This window comes from Brachycentrus maculatus, unplaced genomic scaffold (genome assembly GCF_059751285.1).
Source record: "Brachycentrus maculatus isolate JH-2025_06_01 unplaced genomic scaffold, ASM5975128v1 h1tg000269l, whole genome shotgun sequence".
Taxonomy (NCBI): domain Eukaryota; kingdom Metazoa; phylum Arthropoda; class Insecta; order Trichoptera; family Brachycentridae; genus Brachycentrus; species Brachycentrus maculatus.
The window spans coordinates 1,667,643-1,688,378 of NW_028281020.1; the positions used below are offsets into that span (position 1 = coordinate 1,667,643).

Genomic DNA, 20,736 nt, shown 5'->3' on the forward strand with positions numbered 1-20,736 from the left:
CAGTATTTATATTTCCAGATTTAACTATACAAATATTATTTAAATTCACAAAAAAAATCCATTTCTATCATAAGATTTTATCAAATCATGTCTAAAACCTTTACTATAACATACATGTAATTATTATTGTTTTTGTTTTTATATTTGTTTTTGTCCGCCTCCGTAGTGTAATGGTCAGCATGCTCGCCTACCGTTCTGGAGGACCCGGGTTCGATTCCCAGGGGGGGGTTTAATAAATATAAGTGATTTTTTCACTCTAATATTTATTCAATATTACACTGGACTGGTACCTGAAGTGGAGAGCTGATCACCTTTCCTTCATGTGTAATCGATCGAGATAACACTGCGTTTTTATGAAACAGTGCCCTATGCACCATTGGGATGCGGTAAGGGATTTATTATTATTATTAATTATTATTGTAATACCATACTTAAACTCATTCAATTTAAATTCATTTTGTCAGAATAATTATATAAAATCATAGTTTTCAACTCCTGCCTTGTTTTGTATATAACATAGAATTTTGTCTAGCCTCACACCAGTCTGATGATGTCAGTTATGAAAAAACCTGGTTGCTGGTCAAATAAAATTCATGTGGAAAAAATTAAATAGTTTTTATTTTATACTATCAATATTTACCTCGGAAATGTGCGAATTGAAGAGCAGAGTTGCGGAGAGGGTCAGAGGCCAACAGAGAGTGTGTCGGGTGAGGCGAGCCTTAGCACGTGCGAGGGCTCCGGGTCCTCGGTGGGGAACTAGCTTGTTCTGCTGCATCACCTCACCAAAGTGTTTTATTCTGGCCAAAAATAAAGTAATACCTTCATACCAAATCAAAAATGTTCACAGAACAATTGCCATTTGTCGTCATATAGCCACATCAGTTAGCTACCAGGCGCGGTCCGTCCATACATGCTGTGGATGCTCCGCATCCCTTGCATTTTAGAGTAAAGAGATTTGGACTTCTATCCGTAAACAGCAATACTTACTTAATATTTTTCGGTTATGCGAATAATACATTTAAGATGATTGTATCTGTAATTATTGAGTTATAGAGCTTAATGGATTTATGGAGATAATTTTATATTTATGTGAGTACGAGTATAACCATTTAGTGTCCAGCATCCCTTCTATAAAAAGTCACCGACCGAGACTGTTAGATACGTGGACTAACCTGTACCCAGTGGAGGCACATAACAATCTCTTACCTGTAGTCTGTCACGCGGCCCCCGGGACCTTCTGATACGCTGGGTGGGTCCTCTAGGGCGGAGCGCCCAGTACCCAGCCCGTGAATGAAGATCTCCCCGCCATGCGCCGCTAGCACGTGCGACATTACCTTCCCACCTCCTTTTCTGCGAGACACAGATATTCCAATGAGAGACAAAAATAAAAGAACATTATTTTTTATCTAATTTATTTGCGTGACAATTGTTCGACTTCAGGGCATTATGCTACAAGGATAAAATATTAAGTCACGTAGCATTGAAAATGCGCCTTATTATGCGATAAAGCAAATTGTTATTTGAGGTACATAGTAAGAATGTGCGATGGCACGTAAAACATACAACACACAGTTAAAGGTATCACGGCGGGGACATTGTACCTGGGCATCTCGAGCATGACGGACCTCCCGTTGAGCAGGAAGTTGACCAGACAGGCGGAGGGGCGCGAGGCCACGTCCAGCGGGGTCACACGGAAGAGGGGACCGCACGCGCCCCACTCCCCCCAGCTGCCGCGCGGGGTGCACCAGCGCAACGTCACCTGACACATGCCACGGGAAACTGTTAGTCAGGACAGAATACCCTCTGAAGAAAAAGTATCTAATGGTTCATAAAGTACATTCGATTTTCCATCAGAAAACAAAAAAATTCCAAAAGTTTGCATTCAGGATATGAAAAAAAAAACATATAAGAAAGACAGCCTTCTCACAAAAAAACCTTTATCAGCACCCGATGGTGCATAGGGCACTGCATCATATTAACGCAGTATTATTTTGATCGTTAACACATGAAGGAAAGGTGATCAGCCTCCCGCTTCAGGTACCAGTCCAGGGTTAAATTGAAGAAATATAAGAGTGAAAAATCATTTATATTTATTTGACCCCCCCCCCCTGGGAATTGAACCCGGTACCTCCGGTATGGTAGTCAAGCGTGCTGACCATTACACTACGGAGGCGGATGTACAAAAATGTTTCTATTATGTTTTGGAGGAAGACTTGTGACACTTGTGTAGTTATGTTTCCCAAAAATACCAAGTATGTATATAGAAAAACAGTTTTTTCTGCACTTGATTTTTTATAGTTTCCATAAAGTACATATAGGCATAAAGGCAATAAAATAAATCTTACGGTTTCATAATCAGTGTCGGGATCAGGGCGAGATTTGTCTGTGTAGTTAGGGGCGGCGGGAGCCCCTCTAGTGATGTCTGCATGGGCCCCCGCTCCGTGCAGTATCTCCACATCATAGTTGGCACTCGAACTAGCATTTTGTTCTTCCTATATTTCACATATATCAATATTTTTGTTACACTTTTCTTTTCCAAGATACTTCAAACTAGATTTACATTGATTTGTAAGAATTGAATAAATACTTGGCATTGTTTCATTATTATCTACCTTCATGGGGATTCCGGTGACAGTTGTGCTGGCGAGGTTGTAATGTGGCATGAGCAAACGAAGCAACCTGGGGACTAATCGTCCTGCTCCCACACTGTGGATTTCTACTGATAAATAGTTTCCCACCTTTAAAATAATACGCAATAATGAATATACATATTAGCCCAAACAAATTACAGCATTCTTTGACAAACCTATCTATAGAATTTCAAAAAAAAACTGATAGTATATCAGTTTTGTAGAGTAGAGCCCCCCAAAAAATTGACAGGTAAGTTTGATAGAGGTATGCTGTTACACAACCTGAAGTTATAAAATTATATTTTACAGTCAGCAAATTAAAACAAAATAGTAAAATGAATACATTACTTACTCCTCTAAAATAAATGTTGAGATTAATTTTGTTTTCTTACACCTCTCAACAACAAATATTTAATTACAAAAAATATATTTACATACTAGTAAATGACTGTTCAGTTCATATTCCCAAAATAATTTTACAGGTAAACATGTATTTCAAAATCAGTTATTATTGATAGTTACCTCTCTCAGTGGCTGACTGTTAACTTGAGATTCTACATTAACAGGGAAGACATTAATGATGACCAGGTGGCAGTGATTTATTCTAATCATCCTAAAACAAGGAAAATAGTGTGTGTTTTTTTAAAGAGCTTTGGTGGGCACAACATATGTAAATATAATTCTCACTTAGAGGTAATACATGACACAACAACCATACTGCCCTTATAAGAAAAAGAGCGGTATCTAAAAAAAAAAATATTTACACTTTTTGACGTATTTCAATTTAGTAATAAATTATTGACAGAAATATTTTTTATGCAGACAATAATGCACTCGAATCATGAAATTCTATTTATAGGATTGCAGTATCGCAAAAAATTAACACATTGTTTGTAGGAAACGCTTAAATGCGTCTTTTATACATACTGTTGGTAGAGAGCAGGAGACGCTTATATGTGTTCTATTTGCTTGCTTTTAGTAGAGCGCAAGAGAAATTAGTGAGTTTAATCTCATAAATACTCAAAAAATGTTCAGTGTAAATTTCATTTGTACGTCAAATTTGCTATAATAGTACGCATATATAATTTTATAAAATACGCACTGCGCATGTTGAGATTTGTTCTGTTGAAGCAGCACAGTCTGCACGATATCCACCAAACTTCTCATCGATGCGTCATCTCTAGCGCTAGTTATGCAGATAATACGGCATCTGAAATAATAAACAAAAAACCACACCTGAAAATGCCACATCTCAAGATTTTCAAAATATTTTATAAACGGCAAAAACATTTAGTTGATATTCTTTAATGGGTTTAATTATTATGATATTAACTTTCTTGACATATGTTGAAATTTCTTGATATTTCTTAATGGATTTAATTGTTATGATATTAGCTTTGTTGACTTAATTTGTAATTCATTGACATTTCTTAACACGTTGACTGCCAACTACGAGATAACTCGTAGATTTTGTTCTTTGGTAGGACGCCATCACGAAATATTTCGTACTGTGTTTACTTACCATATTCGTGCAGCTACGATAAAATTCCTAGTATATCAGTGCTAATATGGATAGATAGTTTCTAGGAAGAGAACAAAAAATCAATGTTGGCTTACATGAACAGAAAATTGATTAATAAATGCAGAAAATATAATTATAAAAAATTTATTCAAAATCAAGAGTAAAAGAATATTTTTATTGAAAATGAAATTGGCTTTTTAGACCGGAATTCTGAAAATTGCCGTGGCAGTCAACGTGTTAATTGATTTTATTGTTATGATATTAACTTTGTTGACATATCGTAGTCATACAGGAGAAAGTGACCAAGTGCATTTGTTTACAAAAATGTTATCATTGACTATTTGATATCCTACTAGCTTAATATTGCCCTGAAAAAATCCCAAAGGATTTTAAACTTGGGAAGTATTATATATTGACTTGTTAAAAATGACTAACTACATTGATGTTTATTTTCTTGCCAAGCAAAAGTGACTTAAATGGCCCTCCTGAACATTTCTCCTGTACGACTACGATATGTTTTTCTTCGAATGACTAATACAATATGTGTCCATTGGAGTCTCGATTGCCTCCGCTATCCACATGATTAGGAAAAGTTGAACAGAAATGACAAACCTGAGTATGTCAAGTGGACGAGCTGTTATGAGAGATACAACAAAGAAAAAAAAAACTAAGTGAGAGATGGAACAGGCTGTTAATTTATTACGGTTTAGTATGATTTTTTATTCTTTGTTTTTGTTAGCCATTTTATTTTTACCTGTTGAGTGTTTGTGTTTCCTTGTGAGCGCGGGCCTGCTGCTGTGTGGAGGGCTCGGCCAGGGCTTCCACGGCGGCGCGCAGTCCGGGAACCACAGAGGGCCCCCCGGCACCGGAGTTGCTCACTGAGCCCGGAACACCCATCAGGCACATGGCATTCAATATCTACAGTAAACATAAATATACATTTATTTCAAGGTTCCAGTCAACCGAGAAAAAGATAAAAAATTTAGATTTGAGTTTTTATCTCTTTTGCCTATACCACGGTTTTGCAGTATGCAGTTTGCCTGTACCTGGTAAGGTACAGTGTACTGGCGAAGAAATGGCTCAAATTTATTTTCCCGTATTATTTTATGAGGTAGCTGAATGTATTTTCACAGTATTATTTCGTGTGTTTCGACCATATCTTAATTTCATGTATTTGAAATGAAAAAACCTGCCTTTTTTTCAGATAAAACCATTATTAAAAGTCATCAGTCAAAGGGTTAGGTAAGACTTATTTTGAAATCATATTTTGTGTGAATTATCTGTTACTCTTTCTTACCCTTATCTGCACACAATGGTGCAAAAAGCGCTGCACTAGATTGACACAATGTTATCATGATTATTAACATAAAGGCGAGGTGATCAGTCCTACCCCTTAGGTTTTAGGTACCAGTACAGGATATTTATAATTTAAACCCTTATTCGCACCCAATGGTGCATAGGGCACTGCGTCATATAAACGCAGTGTTATCTTGATCGTTTACACATGAAAGAAAGGTGATCAGCCTTCCGCTTCAGGTACCAGTCCAGGGTAATATTGAATAAATATTACAGTGAAAAAATCACTTATATTTATTTTACCCCCCTTGGGAATCGAACCCGGGACCTCCAGAACGGTAGCCGAGCGTGTTGACCATTACACTACGGAGGCGGACGGATACGGGACAACATGAAATAAATATTAAAGTCCATAACATTTTGGGTGTGTCATAATCCTTCAAACTCACAAATCTGGGTTTCTCCACTTCGGAACTAATTGTACATTTTGACAACTATGGTTTAAGTTATTACTTTATACACGTGTAACATTCGCCATTTACTATCTACGCATGATTAATAACTACATTACTCAATTATTTTAAACACTATCTTTTAAATTCAAATTTAGCATGGTAGACAAATGCACTAATCGCTACACTGTAGAGGCCGAGAACTGCTAAAACCCTTTTTTTTTGGTCTATAAAGGTTATTGAAGTAATTATAGATAGAATTGATGAAATGATTATATCTTATGCAGTGTTTTCTCAAGAATATTATATTAGGACTTTACTTACGTGGGTCAAATTTTGTTGTAACGGGTTCCATGTGTTCAAAATATGAGCTGCGTTATCACTTACAACAAATCTGACCTAAAACATACACATTTGCAGTATATAATCAGTATAATCAAAACGAGGTTATAATTTAGATATAAAGTTAATAAGGGGTTATACCAATTTTCCTTGAGGAAAAAGATCCCAAACTATGCGGCAATATTCAACGGCAGCTTCCACGCTGCATGTCCAAAGAGATTTTGAAATCGGAGGCAAAGGAACATAGCCAGCTCCTCTAGACTTTGACAAATCAAATTCTATGTGGCTTTCAGATGAAATACCAAAATACGGAGTATGATCTAATACAAACACTGTTTTGTGACTAGATTGCATCATTTTAACTGAGGTGAATTAAATATTACATCGATATATTTTTTTAAAAATAAACTAACAAGTGAGGAAGTTATAAATACGAAGAAAAAATACTTTACAAGTAAGTACACAAAAAGGCAACAATATGTCAAACGACCGGCACCGTAGACAAAAGATTTAAGAAATATTTGCCAGATCGTACCATAGAGCTTCACCAAAGAGTTAAATATACTTAAATTTTTAATAGGTACCTACCTACGTATGGTAAATAAAACTTACAATGCTTTTTAGCAATAACTAGACGTCTAAAAAAAAATTGAAAGATGGAAGCCATAAAATACCGACAAATATAAAAATTACAATTTACAATGGTGACTGCAGGGATTCAAATTGCAAAAACTTATGTTCTGTTTTATGTCCAAAAGTTTACTATGCTATCGTACACTCACTACTACAGTATGGCATTATTGCATGGGGAGGCTCATACAACATACTGAACGCAGTGAAAATAGTACAGAAAACCATAATTAAAGTTATTTGGAAAAAAAACATATATCCAACAAAATTATTATTTAAAAAATTTCAAGTCCCAAATATGGAATCCATTTATAAAAAAACCGCAATTTTTCAAATACTAAAGGGTGACAACTATTTAAATTTAACAAAAAATTTATCATAGAGATTCTCAAACGATTTTTCTACTCCAAAATGCAACACCAAGCAATTTCAGCAAAACTTCAAATATTTGGCAATCAAACATTTCAATAAACTCCCTAAAGAAATAAAAAAAAAATAGATGATATAAATATACAAAAAAACCAATATATCTTTTATTATAAAACATTAAACCACGAGTGTAAGTCCCTCTCCAAGCACAAGAGCACAGTCTCTTTTATGGAGAGGCACAGCAAATTGAAATATAAAAGTTCTCTCTATGTTTAAATGATTCAAATGTATTATGTTATAAATAAAAATGTAAATATATTAAATGAATAAAAAAAGGTTTTTCACACATTCGTCTAAGAGAGCGCATTTCAACAGAGTTCACTTTGCTTTCATCATACCTTTGCCAGTTTTATGTTTCGATCCATATATCAGTGTCGGTGCCAGCACTTCGTTGTGAACCGCCAGTTCGGCTTCCATGGACATATTTTTATTTGCAATCACCCTTATTTTAATTGCGAAATAAACAATTATTAGTAATACCGATAATTACTCGTCCACCCAAGGAAAATAAATACTTTATATTTTATACTTTACTAGAGGTTTGGTTTTACGACCAAACGGTTTTCTAGCTTTTTTTGGTAAAAATATGTGATTTTCAATACGCACGTGATTATAAAGATTCAATTAGACCAATAATCCCTCCTTGTTGAACAACAATGACAGATTTCGTTAATTTTGTCCTCTTCTTTGAAAAATCCCTCTGGAAGTGATTTTCAGCGCTTTATCTAAGCTTATTTTCTGATCATATCATTCGATTTTCCCTTGTTTGCTGAATTGGCTCTTTCACACGGAGTCGCAGGCTGTTTTGAAGCGTATTTGAAAATGACTGGGTATTTTATATAAAGTATAAAATATCCATTCGTTCTCAAATTCGACGACATCATAGCATTTATATCATCTTGGTGTTTTCAAAAGTTCTGCATCTGGAAAGCAGCCGTTTATTATTACGACATTATTTTAATATTTTCATAACAAGGTAATATTTTACAAATATCTTTAACTCATTCTTTTCACTGAAAAATATTCTAGCTCGTTAGCAAGTTTCATTTATTTATTCTTATCTGTATTTCGCTTATAGGATACTGTTTTTAAGTGTAGGGATATATATGTTTTTTTTTACAACGAAGGGCATACTAGGTAAACACGGCTATGTACATACGGAACGGTTTTTTGTCCGAGTTTCTTTACCTGAAAGGAACGCATGTTTATTTTTTAGTCACCTTCGTTTTTAATATTTTATGGTAATACCACTGATATACATCTTATCAGGGAGTAATTTTTTTGTTGTTTTTTTTTTAATCTCTTATTTTTTAATGTTTTCGAGTATCGATACTCAGATTTTAACTTTGCGGAAAAATTGTATTTATTATTTATTGTTTAATAATTCTGACACACACACATAAGTGAGAGAGAGAGATCACTATTATGATTTATTTACGTATCCGGTAATAAATTATATTGTATAAATATCTTGCAATCTTAAGTGTATTAGTAAAAGTGTCGTTTTATATATCTTCTTTTTCAAACCCTTATCCGCACCCCAATGGTGCATAGGGCACTGCTTAATATATAAACGCAGTATTATCTTGATCGTTAACATGCGAAGGAAAGGTGATCAGCCCTCCGTTTCAGGTACCACTCCAGGGTAATGTTGAATAAATATTGGAGTGAAAAAATCACTTGTATGTTTTATAAATAACGTTTTAACTCGTTTTATGTATAATTGTATATAAATTTTTGCAATTCGATTTAGTCAATCTTTTTTTGTCATTTGAGTAACCTCTATTAAACTAATAACAAGATCATTAAATGTGTATTCATCCTATGCTTTTTTAAAAACATAATGTTTTGTTACCTTATGTACATAACATGAGCCTTTTGTTGTTGATATTGACGCATTAGTATATAAATAAGCTGTTTATATTATAATAAAAAAAAAACATTACGCAGTTCAACCAAAATTAAAGCAACAATCATCAAAACAACACTCTCTATGCTAAAGACAGTTATAACTGATGTAGAATTCAAGCAATCATATTGTGGTAAAAGACAGGCGCCATGGCGTAGTTGGGTAGACGTTCGACAGTGAAACTGGGATCGCGAGTTTGATTCCCGCCAAGTGCAATAAATTCAAGAAAGAATCCAGACCAATTGAATTATTTTCAATTCTCCATCCTTACTATCCTACCTGCATTCAAGCCTCTAAAAGTAGGGGCTTTGTGGGTTATTCCTTTTTTTTATATGTCGTTTTATAAAACATGTTCAGATCAAAAATATCTATGTGTGCGAGTTGTTGTAATGATTGTTTTTTGTAAACACGTATCTATACAGGTGACTCCTATATGGAAGAAGTGTCTTTGAAGTATTAAAAATAGCGCTTACCGTTGTAATAATTATGTTACAGGATTTGGGATCCACATAAGACATGATTGACTCAGAGGGTTCCGCTTCTGTGGGAGAGTCTCCGGAGATACGGCAGTCAATGACCGGTTTCAAGTTTCCCTCTCCACCGCGACTCCCAGCAGCAGGTAAACCTAAGATTATAACCTAACATAATATCCAAATATATCTGTCACATTCAACATAGATATGGTTATTATTAACCATTTAACAGTCAAATTTTGGCGAGAAAATTCGTTGGTGCAGGAAATCATCACCAAACAAGAAACATGACTACCCGAACACTGCTCGGGTTAGTCAAACAAACAAATAAATAAATATATTTGGCTCGTGTAAATCAATACCACCAAGTTGGAATGCGATTTGCTCGAGTAGCACTCGGACTCATCAATGCAACACAAACTCCTTGTCTAAGTCACGCTCGGGATAAACTGGCATCCGGTTAATGCAGTTAAACTTCTATGTAACAAACTTGTATTTAGCATGTGATCAAAAAATTTGTCTACGATAGCAATACTCAATATTTAATTTCAACTCGATAACTATTGCGTTATTTAGAAAAGTTCCGAATTTAATGTTTCTAATACTGGTAAACCTTTCTTTCACACACTTTTTGACTCTTGGTGTTTACTCCGTGAAATGAACGCTTTTTCATGTTTTTTTTTCACAATGGTTGTTCTTGGTCCATTTACAATAAAAATTTTAAACTAGATTTGTACCTGTCTACTGGGAGTGATGATGAAGAGGACTGGGCCAGTTTAGAAGGAGAAGAAACTTCCAAGAAGACTCCTCGGAAGCATTCCAAGTTTCCCATGGCCCCCATCATCTCTCCATTTCACAGATTGTCCACTGACGAACTTCCTCCCATCGGGTTCTTTTGGGATATAGAAAACTGCCAGGTGAGTGTCCTATATCCATAAACCCTTTTTTTATTTACAATACTGATAAATTATGGATTTCTGCAGAGTAAATGTCGATTCAATAAATAAATGACTGTTTTGAGGTAGTCTAGTTTTCCAGGCAACATTAAATTAATCAATAAAAGTAACCAATAAACAAAGTATATTAACCCTTAAAACTCCTGATGTCAAGTGGCTCGACATTACGCTGACACTGATATTGACTTTAGCTCGACATTATATTTCTCAATTTCATAAAAAAAAATAGAAAATTATACACACTACAATTTAATTATACAAAACTAATGTATAACCTCCTATTTTTAAACTATTTTGTAAATCGATTAAAGAATTAGTGCTAGGTAGTAAATAATGAATTCGGAATTGAGGACTGCTAAGTTTTATGACAATATTGCTTTTTTTGTTGCTGTCAAATTTCTTAGTTATAAAAAATATGTATTAAAAAATTATAAGGTTTTTATTTATTATTTATTAAGTAAAGTATGTTTCTTGTCACGATTGCTGATATTTCAAATGTTGCAGGCTTAGTTTCTGGTATATTGTGCTAGGTGTGTTTTTATTTTTCTTGTGTATATTTTATATTCTTTCAATATTATAAGATTTTTTAAAAATATTTTATTTATATATGTTTTACAATTAGCTTCAGTTGTAGACTTTTAGATAAGGTTAGCATATCAATCAAATGTTTGGCTAATTAATTTGGAATTAAATTAGGTGCCAAAAGGATGTTCCGCCATCACAGTAGTTGCAGCAATAAGGAATGCATTTCTTCCTGGAAGGAGAGAGGCAGAGTTCACAGTGGTGTGTGACGCTCGCAAGGAACAACCTTCTCTATTGCAGGATCTGAATGATTCACAGGTTTGCATGTTTTTTATTATTAATTTATTATTAGATTAAAACCAATATTTTTAGCTTTTCCACTTTTTTATTTGACCAGCGACCGGGTTTCGTCGTTACCGACATCATCAGACTGGTGTCCGATGATGTCGGTAACGACGAAACATCACCAGTCTGATGATGTCGGTAACGACGAAACCCGGTCGCTGGTCAAATAAAAAAGTGGAAAAGCTAAAAATATTGGTTTTAATCTAATAATAAATTAAAAATGCAATTCCATCACGAAGTGTCAGTGGATAATATAAATTTTTTATTATTATTTTTTTAAAGATAAATATTTGTGTTTTTATTATTTACACAAATATTTCAATTTCATACCATTTCTGTGAGCCTAAGCGGCTCATTATTAGAAATAGGTATCGAATTGTGGTAGAGTGGGTTCGAACCGAGAAACTCTGACTTAAGAGTCCGCGACACTAACCACGGGACCACAACCCGACACATTCTGAATAGCTTAAGGACTGGTGATACACTAGTGTGTAAATTAGATCAAAATGTTAAAGATTGGTCCAGTCATTACATATAGGGTTTATATGTACCTGAAATATTAATTCATCATTAATTTTATTTTTGTGAAAGAATTTATTTCCATTAAAAAAGGATGAAAAAATATATAAGTTTTAATTATGATCTTTGAATCGATGTAAATTTACCATGCGCATATTTTTAAAATGAAAATATTATATGTATATCTAGGTAAACTTACTTCACGTGTGCGGCACCCAGAAGAATGCGGCAGATGACAAGTTGCGGCAGTGCATGCGGCGCTACGCCGAGCTCCACGCCGGCGTGTCCCCCTCCCCTCGCTCCGTCAAGGCGCCCCCGGCGCTCCTGCTCATCTCTGGAGATGTAAACTTCGCCGCTGATCTCAGTGACTTTACACATAGGTAAACAAAGTAAATACTCCCGCTGAAATACCCTGCCGACAGCTTACAACCAATTTGTATGCTACCTATTTAATATGCACTGTACCTTTGTAAATTATCTTTGGTATTTAAAAAAAATATATGTATTTTTAAAAAAATATTGAAACAATTACACATTTTTATTTATTGTGGATTGTCGCTTTAATGATATTATTTTTATATTTTTATTCTTATTTATAAAAAAGTAGTATGGCATTGAATCGGCATGATTGATAAATACATAAGTAATATTATTTTAAAATCATCAACATTGACCTAACCTACTTTTTTTTACCAGTCAGTAACCTTAATTGTTAATTTTTTGCTAAGCTTTTTCATCTGAAAGTCATTTCTATAATATACTCCAGTTGAATGATAAATGCACGCTGAGGACAGCAGCAGTAAATTACTGCTCAGCATATTTCACAAGGAAAGATGAAAGTGAGGAGCGACATTGCGCTTTTTAGCGGTTTTAATGGTTAAAACGGAATCGGTTTTCAATTTCCTTATATGTAAAATGTTTTTTTGACAATATAAAAAATTTCCTCGTAATCATTTTACTGATAATGGTATTTAAAATATAATTTTTGTATCGCACAGATAACTGTATCTCTTGTAGTATTTTTTTTTGTCGGGTAGATTTGATATTTTTCTAATATTGCATTCAGAAATCGATAGGCTAAAATTACAAAGATTTTTTTGTTACCAATTATTTTACAGAAAAAAGATGGAAGTGATATTAGTACATAAGAGCAATACGTCCAAAGCACTCATGGCTTGTTCCACCCACCATCACTGCTTCACCACACTCACAGCTCGGCTTCCGCGCAATTCCAAGGTATCTTATATTACCACTTTTACTAGCTCTTGGACCCATACCTCTAGATCGTTCCACTCATATAGCTTGTACTGCTCGAGGCTTGTTCCACTCGTAGCTTGTACTACTCGAGACTTATTCTTCTCGCGGCCTGTACTACATGAAGCTTTTTTCATTCCAGCCTTGTACTACTAATCAATAAATAGGCTTAACTCAATCGTGACTTGTATTACTCGATGCTTATTTTATAGCTTCACAATACTTTTTATTAGGCTTTCGCTTTTTTATCTCTTGATCAATATTGGTTTAATGTAAATTGTTTGCAGAGGTTAAATATAAATCTTATTAATTTTATTTCACTTATTTATGGACTTTAAACCCTAAACAATTTCAATTGATCAAAGAAACATATAAAGAAGGAACGAAACAGGCGTTTTATATCAAATTCAGTGTGGAATTGTATATATTATAATGTAATTGTGGTTTGCAGCAAGTGGAGTGGTCGTGTTCGTACTGTGTGGAGGTGGATGGAGTGCCGCCGCCGCCGCCCGGGGGCTCGGCTCGCCTGGCGCGCCGCCTGCGCCAGCTCACCGACAACTGCGGGGGGCGCGTGCTCCACCTGAACCCCCCTCTGGCCACCATGCGCTTCCAGACTCACCACCAGGCCCTTCGGTAATATCCTCGTTGGTTCTTTTCTGTTATTCCATGTTTATATTTCTGATCATTTTTCAGATCAAATTGTATCGACATCTATCATCTGGCCTGATGGTAGATGCTGCAATGTGTAAAGCAAAAATTATCAATTAATTGCACTGACAAGCATTAGTGACATAAAAGTAATTTTTGGGGCACTACATATTTCTTAAAAAAAAGTATTTTTTTCACGCTTAAGGTGAAATTGAAAAATTCATTATAAATTCATGTATTTTTATTGAGATGATCAGTAATATTCTTCTCGATGGTTTTGCATTGATCGTCATCTCTATAGTATAACTATTCAATGGGGATGACATAGAATTGCGAATTTTTTTGAACAAACCTAATTTTCATTTACAAATTTTTAAATATCATGTTAACTTTTACATAACCCAAAATAAATTTTATCAAATACTCAAAAAAGGTTTAAGACCAATTAATCGTAGGCTAATATTTTTCTGTAAATTGTTAATTTAAAAAAAGAATATTACATATATTTTTACTTACTGTATGGGTGAGAGAATTCTCCGCATAACCAACATCTTAAAACAATGCACTCAAATAAAAACTTCAGGTAAAATTTTTTGTAGGTAGGAAGTACAAAGTGTGTATAATGCAATGTGTGACAATATTGGTACATTGGGATTCATTTTCGATTGAATTACTGAACACTGCTATTGAAACACAAGAAGCGCAAGTGTGCAAAGTTAATGTCATTTTGACAATACTCTTTGAAAGAAAAACACTAAAAATGATAGTTGATCAGGTGATAAATGTCAACGACCTGTACTTCAGCTGTACTTTGGCAATGTACCTAATCATTTTATTTCTACCCTATCATTGGCCGATTATGACGACATTTTTAAATGGAGCAACACAATTGGATGATCCGATGGTCTCCAATCAGTTTGCTATTCTGTTTGGTTTTCGTTCCCCCGCAGTAGTGCCAGTCTTGCTATAAACGAGTGCCGCATGTTTTTAAAAAGTGAAGTGTATTTGAAATGTGGACGATTCGCAAATATTCCATAATTTTATCTCTTTATATCACTCGACTGGCATTTCCCATCACCTCTAAGGTCAAATCACAAATTAAGGGCGCAAGATGATGCTGAACTATAATTTTTTCAAAGACAGGTGAAAAGTGTATGTCCATTTTATGTTTCAGGTAACATTACACATGTGATTTTAAATTTGAGATTTTTTCCAGAGCTTTGAAGAGGATGGATGGAGAGGATGTTTTTGGACACAAGATTAGAGTTCTGCCCCCGATTCGCACTTATTATAACGGTAGGTTGCTTTAAAATTTCATTTGAATAAAAGTTTGTGTGGATACACATGCCCCCCTTCAAACTGAATACTTAAAATATGTATTAAAGGAAAAAAAGATACGCTATACATTATAAATCAATTGATCAAGTGATTCATATCGGCATAAGTAATATCTATATATTTTATTTGGGTAATTTTATGAACATGTTAACATAAATGTCCACGGCATGATCTGTAAGATTGTTAATGTTTCCGTGAATGGGTTTATTCAAGTGATAATGACAGAAAATAATGTGAAAGTGAATTTTAGTTTGATGCATCAATCAAAGACGGATGAATCAACCTCTGCTGTTGTTCATATTTTGCATCTGGCAGCAAAGCAGTGTCAAATTACATCTGTTTTGTCGAAAATCAAAACCTTTCTTCAATTATCTGTTTGATGTGTTTGACTAAATAAAAAAAATTGCAATTATTCATTTAGCCATTATCTGTATTCTAATGGTGTATAGGGCACCAAATCGGATTGCACGGTTCTAACTTTATCTTTAATTTGAATTAGTTGAAGGTAAAGTTAGACCCGAAAGAGTGGAATATATATTTTTGAAAAATACTTATACATAGTATCCACCTAAATGTCTTCTAGGCACATCTACAGATACTGATGTCGTCAGTAATGGTCAGCAATGGTTACCAGACATGAAATCCATTTCAAACAAAGAAATCAACCATGATTTTTTTTTTGTAATTATGGTTTTCAGATAATCATCAAGTGAAACATAAAATAGTTTATATGTCAGTGTGGTTTAAGCATTATGATATTAATCACAGACAGAATTATAAAATAATTGTGGAATTTGTAAACAGGTTTTTAAAAATAAAAAAAATTAAAAGTGAAATATTTGTGTTTTTATTATTTAAAAAAATACTTCAATTTCACACTATTTCTGTGAGCCTAAGCGGCTAATTATTAGAAATAGGTATCAAATTGTGGTACAGTGGGTTCAGACCGAGAAACTCTAACTCAAGAGTCCACCACACTAACCACGGGACCACAACCCGACATGGTTCCATACAATCTTTCATAAAAGCCCTTATTTTTTATATAAATAATTAACAAACAAGAAAAATTATACCTGTAATGTTTTCAGAGACTATGTATTTGGATATTCTAATCAAGTATCAATAACGGCTTATAAAATAAAAAGGATCTGTAATTTTATGTCACAAGCAGTTTATGTTCTATCTCAAAAAGTTAGGTTAAAATTGATGATTGATAAATATTGATTAGAAAGTTTAATATTGAAAGTAGTAAAGTAGTAAACTAGTACTATTGGACAGGTTAGTCTTTCTGCAGGAATGAATGTATGAAGTATTTTCTGCTACAGGAAATATGAGGTCGTCAAGTGATGAGGGTTACCAGACGGGGAGACCTGTGAGCGCCCCCCCGGCCCCGCCGGCAACTCCGCAGGTGCTTCCCTTGCCGGCCTTCCCACCGCTGCCCGCGCATCCCTACTGCCAAAGTGTAAGTACCATACTTGATTTTCTTTTAACATGCCCACCCAATGGAACACGGAAGAATGCATCGATATAAGACCATGTACATGTGACGAGTGACTGTCGCAGTTACAACTACACTAATGTGTAAAGGCAACTAGCCGTAACTCAAGTTGCGGCCGTTTGGCGTAACACGGCTCGAAGCGTTCTTATAACTATTCTCTATCATATGCAATCACAGATTTTGCTCTATCTCTGTCCTTTACCGAGATATTCATTATCCAAATAGCAGCAAAATTGTATTCATTTGATACATGTGTTGGCAAAAAGCATAATTTTAAGTTAACTTTAAACTCGTTTATCTCAAAAATACTGTTTTTAACTTGCAGCTATTTGCCTTAGCAGATTAGTACAGAAGGACCTCTATAATCCGAATGCCAAAAATTTATCCTTTATTCGGACTAGTGGATTACAGTACATAGAATCTGTAGGCTATTTTTATCAAATAAAACTAATATGTAACGTGAAATTATTTATTCAACTTTTTTAAAGAAATCAAATATTTTAGTCGGTCAAGATTTAATTAATGACAAGTAAAAAGCTTTGTATCTCAATTTACGTAAAAGCAATGTCTCTGGCACAGCAATATGTTGGTGGTAGCACAGATCTCCGATTTATGAAGCGCGAAGGGATGAGTGGCCATTTGGATTAGGTGTTTGGATTAGCAGGGGTTAGAATTATAGAGGTCCTGCTGTATATTCGTAATGGAAAAAAACAACTTTTATTTTGTTTTCTTTAAAAAAAATTACATAAAAAAATTATGCGTAACTTTTCTTCAGAGGGGTCAGAATTATCATTATTCAAATGGAGAAACTTTTACTCCATGCGATGAGTATTTGTAGTGAAATCTGACTGAAATAGTATCTAAGATAGAATTATTCCTGTAACTGAAAAATCTATTACAATTTGGTTGGTTTACATTAATTTGTTTTACGTGAATTGAATGATGACAATAGGCCGAGACGTAGTTAGGTTGGGGGGCTCCTTGCAGCCAGCTGCTCGCTGTGTACCCACCCAAACTGTGATGACATGTCTTAAGCGAACCCCTGACATTTCACTTTGAAACAATTAATATATATTTATTCACCTTTTTAATGATATTTTAGGAGTCCTATTAGCTTTAAAGGTGAAATAATGTAATAGATTTGGTGAAAAATTAGCCCTTGACAAAATTAAAAGATAAAGAGATGCATGCAAAAGACCATACTGCCAGATGCATTTTGAATGTAGTTCGAGGCAATGGTTTACGCTTTTTCCCACCCTCGAAACATTTATATCATATAATATTTTTTTTACCTTGGGTTAGACATACATATTATGTCATAGGATATTCTTTATTCTATATTCACACGCATGTTACTTAGTTGCCAGTAAAGAAGAGTTAATTTTTACTGCTTTTCTTCTTTCCAATGAGTAAATATATCGCTCACTCCTTTCAAGAACGTCATAAATCAAAATACTTGATTTTTCAGGAGAGCGTTTTTAATGTTAAATATTATAATACAATATATTAAAAATAAATATGAAGCCACTTTTTGAACTTTTTACTGTGCAACAGATCTTTTTAGGTAAAAGCTGAAGGTTTTTTCTCCATTTGTAAAATATTTAGTATATTTGAAAAAACAATTAAACAATACCTTTTCTTCAAAATGCAAAAACAACACTTTCTGCCCTGTAATGGGTAAATATTAAGTTAAAAATATGCTGCTTTTGCTGGGATATAGTACATTTTCTGGGCATTCCGAAAACATGTACAACTGAAAATTGTCGATTTTTGATTTATGACGTTCTTGAAAGGAGTGAGCGATATGTTTTTTAATGATAAATTTATATTGATCAATATGAAGGTGAAATAGTAATAGAGTTTTACGCTTTATTGAACTACTTTTGTACTTCAATTGTAAATTGGAGCATCTGCCGTTCTTAATAAGTAAGCTATGGATTAGACCTTCAAGTTGTCTTAGCTTCACTCTAATGAGCGTCAATGTCAATTGCTTTGGATTATGATTTAATCTGGGCGTCATATTGTATTACCATTTTTACTTTTGACTATAGAAATATGCATACACACAATAAGAAGGATGTAGTAAAGTTGTATGTTTTACCCATTAATACCAGGCTATGGATCATGTGACAAATGAGGATACGTGGAGTAATCCACAATTGGGGCAGTCCTATTCCGAGGAGTTGTTGGGGGCCACCTTCCGCCGCCCTGTGGACCGAACACCCACTGGGTTCCGCAGTATCAAAGGAACGCATGGAAACCAACATAATAACAGTAAGTTACATCCTGCTACATGCTACTTAGAAATTAAGAAAAAAATGACAAAGACCCTTGTTAGGAAAAAAATATTGCAAACTTTAAAATTACAACATTTTGAGTGTGTTCAAATACTTGTTCACAAAATCTGGATTATCTCCAATTACAGGGGTTATTTTCATATTATTTTTTGACATCTCATCAAAGATGAAATAGATGTCTCTAGTGAAGTTCTAGTGATTCAAGAACAATGTTTCTAAATTGGTTCATATATATAGAACTTCCAAGAATTTGAGTAGTGTGGTTGTCAATAATAGTAGGTAGAATTGGTGAATGTTACACGTGTGTAAAGTGATCACCTAAACCAGCCTATGACGGTCGTCAGCCCTGTAAATACCCGGACTCTTCTTCATCTTCGATGAGATGTCAAAAAATAAAAAATAAAACTTTAAAATTAGTTTACTTCTTCTTCAAACCGTTATCCGCACCACAATGGTGCATAAGAGCACTACATCATATAAACGCAGTGTTATCTTGATCGTTAACACATGAAGGAAAGGTGATCAGTCCTCTGCTTCAGGTACTAGTCAAAAGTAATATTAAATGAATATTAAAGTGTAAAATCACTTAAGGTCAAAGGGGTCAAATAAATATTTATTTGACCCCCCCTGGGGATCGAACCCGGTACCTCCAGAACGGTAGCTGAGTTTGCTGTCCATTACACTACGGAGGCGGACACTAGGTATTGGATATTAGGCAGCTCAGTACTTATTTCTCATATTCTAAATATCAAACGTCTGATATAAAATTTTATATTTTATAGGAAAAAATATATAAACTATCTCAATTCATTCTTTTGTATTTTTGTGTTATTTAAAACTCAATTGTGAGGAATATTATTAGAATCAATCATCCAAAACATCGGTGAATGTTGCAATAAATGTTCACTGCTTAGAAAGTAACCTTTGTTTTTTTTTCAGGTACATCCCAGCTATCCTCCTCCCTGTACCAACCCTCTCCTTCTCCCTCCCCCTCCCCGCTCATGTCGGTCACCCCCTCTCCGTCCCCCAGCCCGACCATGTTGGACTTCGCGGCCTGGAACATGTCGGAGCGCAGCATGAGCGAACACAGGTAAATTTAATCTCTACTTCATCACTGCTTGAATACGTTCCATCCAAAAGCTGTTCACAATGTAAATTTGAAAGACTATCGCAGTTTGAAAAGCAATAGTGTTTTGTAAGTAGACATTATGTGAAAAGAATTGCGATAAAAGAAAAATGTTGAAAGAAATGTCTGATACTATATTATCGCAATGTAATTTAAAGGGAACAAAAATAAATAATAATAATAATAATTTTGGACAATTTGTATAGCGCCATATCTGTAAAATTCTACCTCAAGGGCACTCAAAAGCCTTATGGTGGGGACTGACCGGAGTCATTTCGTCTTAACGTAACACGTTACAATGCGAGCATTCGTATAGTTAGTACAGCATTCTGAGTACTCTATCCAATGTTCGGATGCTCGCCGCAAATGTTACGTTAAGACGAAATGCTCCGGCCAGTCCCCACCTTTAGGTATGAATGTTAATTTATTTACAAGAAAAAAAACAATGTTATTTAGGTTCATAAACAAATTGCCATTGCTTTTTAGAAAGTAAAATGAAAATATACAAAATATGTGTTCAACCAATAGCCACTTATGGGATTGAGGCAAG

General features: G+C 34.5%; 2 protein-coding genes across 5 annotated transcripts in view; one reads left to right on the plus strand and one right to left on the minus strand.

Annotated features, from left to right (window-relative positions):
• The window catches only part of asun (integrator complex subunit 13 asun), a 14,155-nt gene extending 4,345 nt beyond the window's left edge, over positions 1-9,810 (minus strand). The window contains exons 1-10 of one of the 2 annotated variants that reach the window (XM_088266524.1): positions 9,684-9,810; positions 6,225-6,299; positions 4,907-5,070; positions 3,733-3,840; positions 3,153-3,243; positions 2,613-2,738; positions 2,346-2,492; positions 1,602-1,759; positions 1,207-1,350; positions 641-797 (exon numbers count right to left, since the gene is read on the minus strand). In XM_088266524.1, coding sequence (XP_088122650.1) covers positions 641-797; positions 1,207-1,350; positions 1,602-1,759; positions 2,346-2,492; positions 2,613-2,738; positions 3,153-3,243; positions 3,733-3,840; positions 4,907-5,070; positions 6,225-6,299; positions 9,684-9,728 — 1,215 coding nt within the window. In that variant the 5' untranslated portion in view covers positions 9,729-9,810. Of the gene's footprint in view, positions 1-640; positions 798-1,206; positions 1,351-1,601; positions 1,760-2,345; positions 2,493-2,612; positions 2,739-3,152; positions 3,244-3,732; positions 3,841-4,906; positions 5,071-6,224; positions 6,300-6,383; positions 6,726-9,683 lie in introns of those variants that run through there. The other variant, XM_088266523.1, reaches the window with a different exon arrangement.
• Positions 9,706-20,736, plus strand: part of Marf1 (meiosis regulator and mRNA stability factor 1-like protein) — a 27,284-nt gene continuing 16,253 nt past the window's right edge. For all 3 annotated transcript variants that reach the window (XM_088266520.1, XM_088266521.1, XM_088266522.1), the window contains exons 1-10: positions 9,706-9,829; positions 10,413-10,600; positions 11,336-11,479; positions 12,215-12,405; positions 13,144-13,261; positions 13,731-13,912; positions 15,144-15,223; positions 16,591-16,727; positions 18,878-19,037; positions 20,000-20,150. In XM_088266520.1, coding sequence (XP_088122646.1) covers positions 9,727-9,829; positions 10,413-10,600; positions 11,336-11,479; positions 12,215-12,405; positions 13,144-13,261; positions 13,731-13,912; positions 15,144-15,223; positions 16,591-16,727; positions 18,878-19,037; positions 20,000-20,150 — 1,454 coding nt within the window. In that variant the 5' untranslated portion in view covers positions 9,706-9,726. The remainder of the gene's footprint in view (positions 9,830-10,412; positions 10,601-11,335; positions 11,480-12,214; positions 12,406-13,143; positions 13,262-13,730; positions 13,913-15,143; positions 15,224-16,590; positions 16,728-18,877; positions 19,038-19,999; positions 20,151-20,736) is intronic.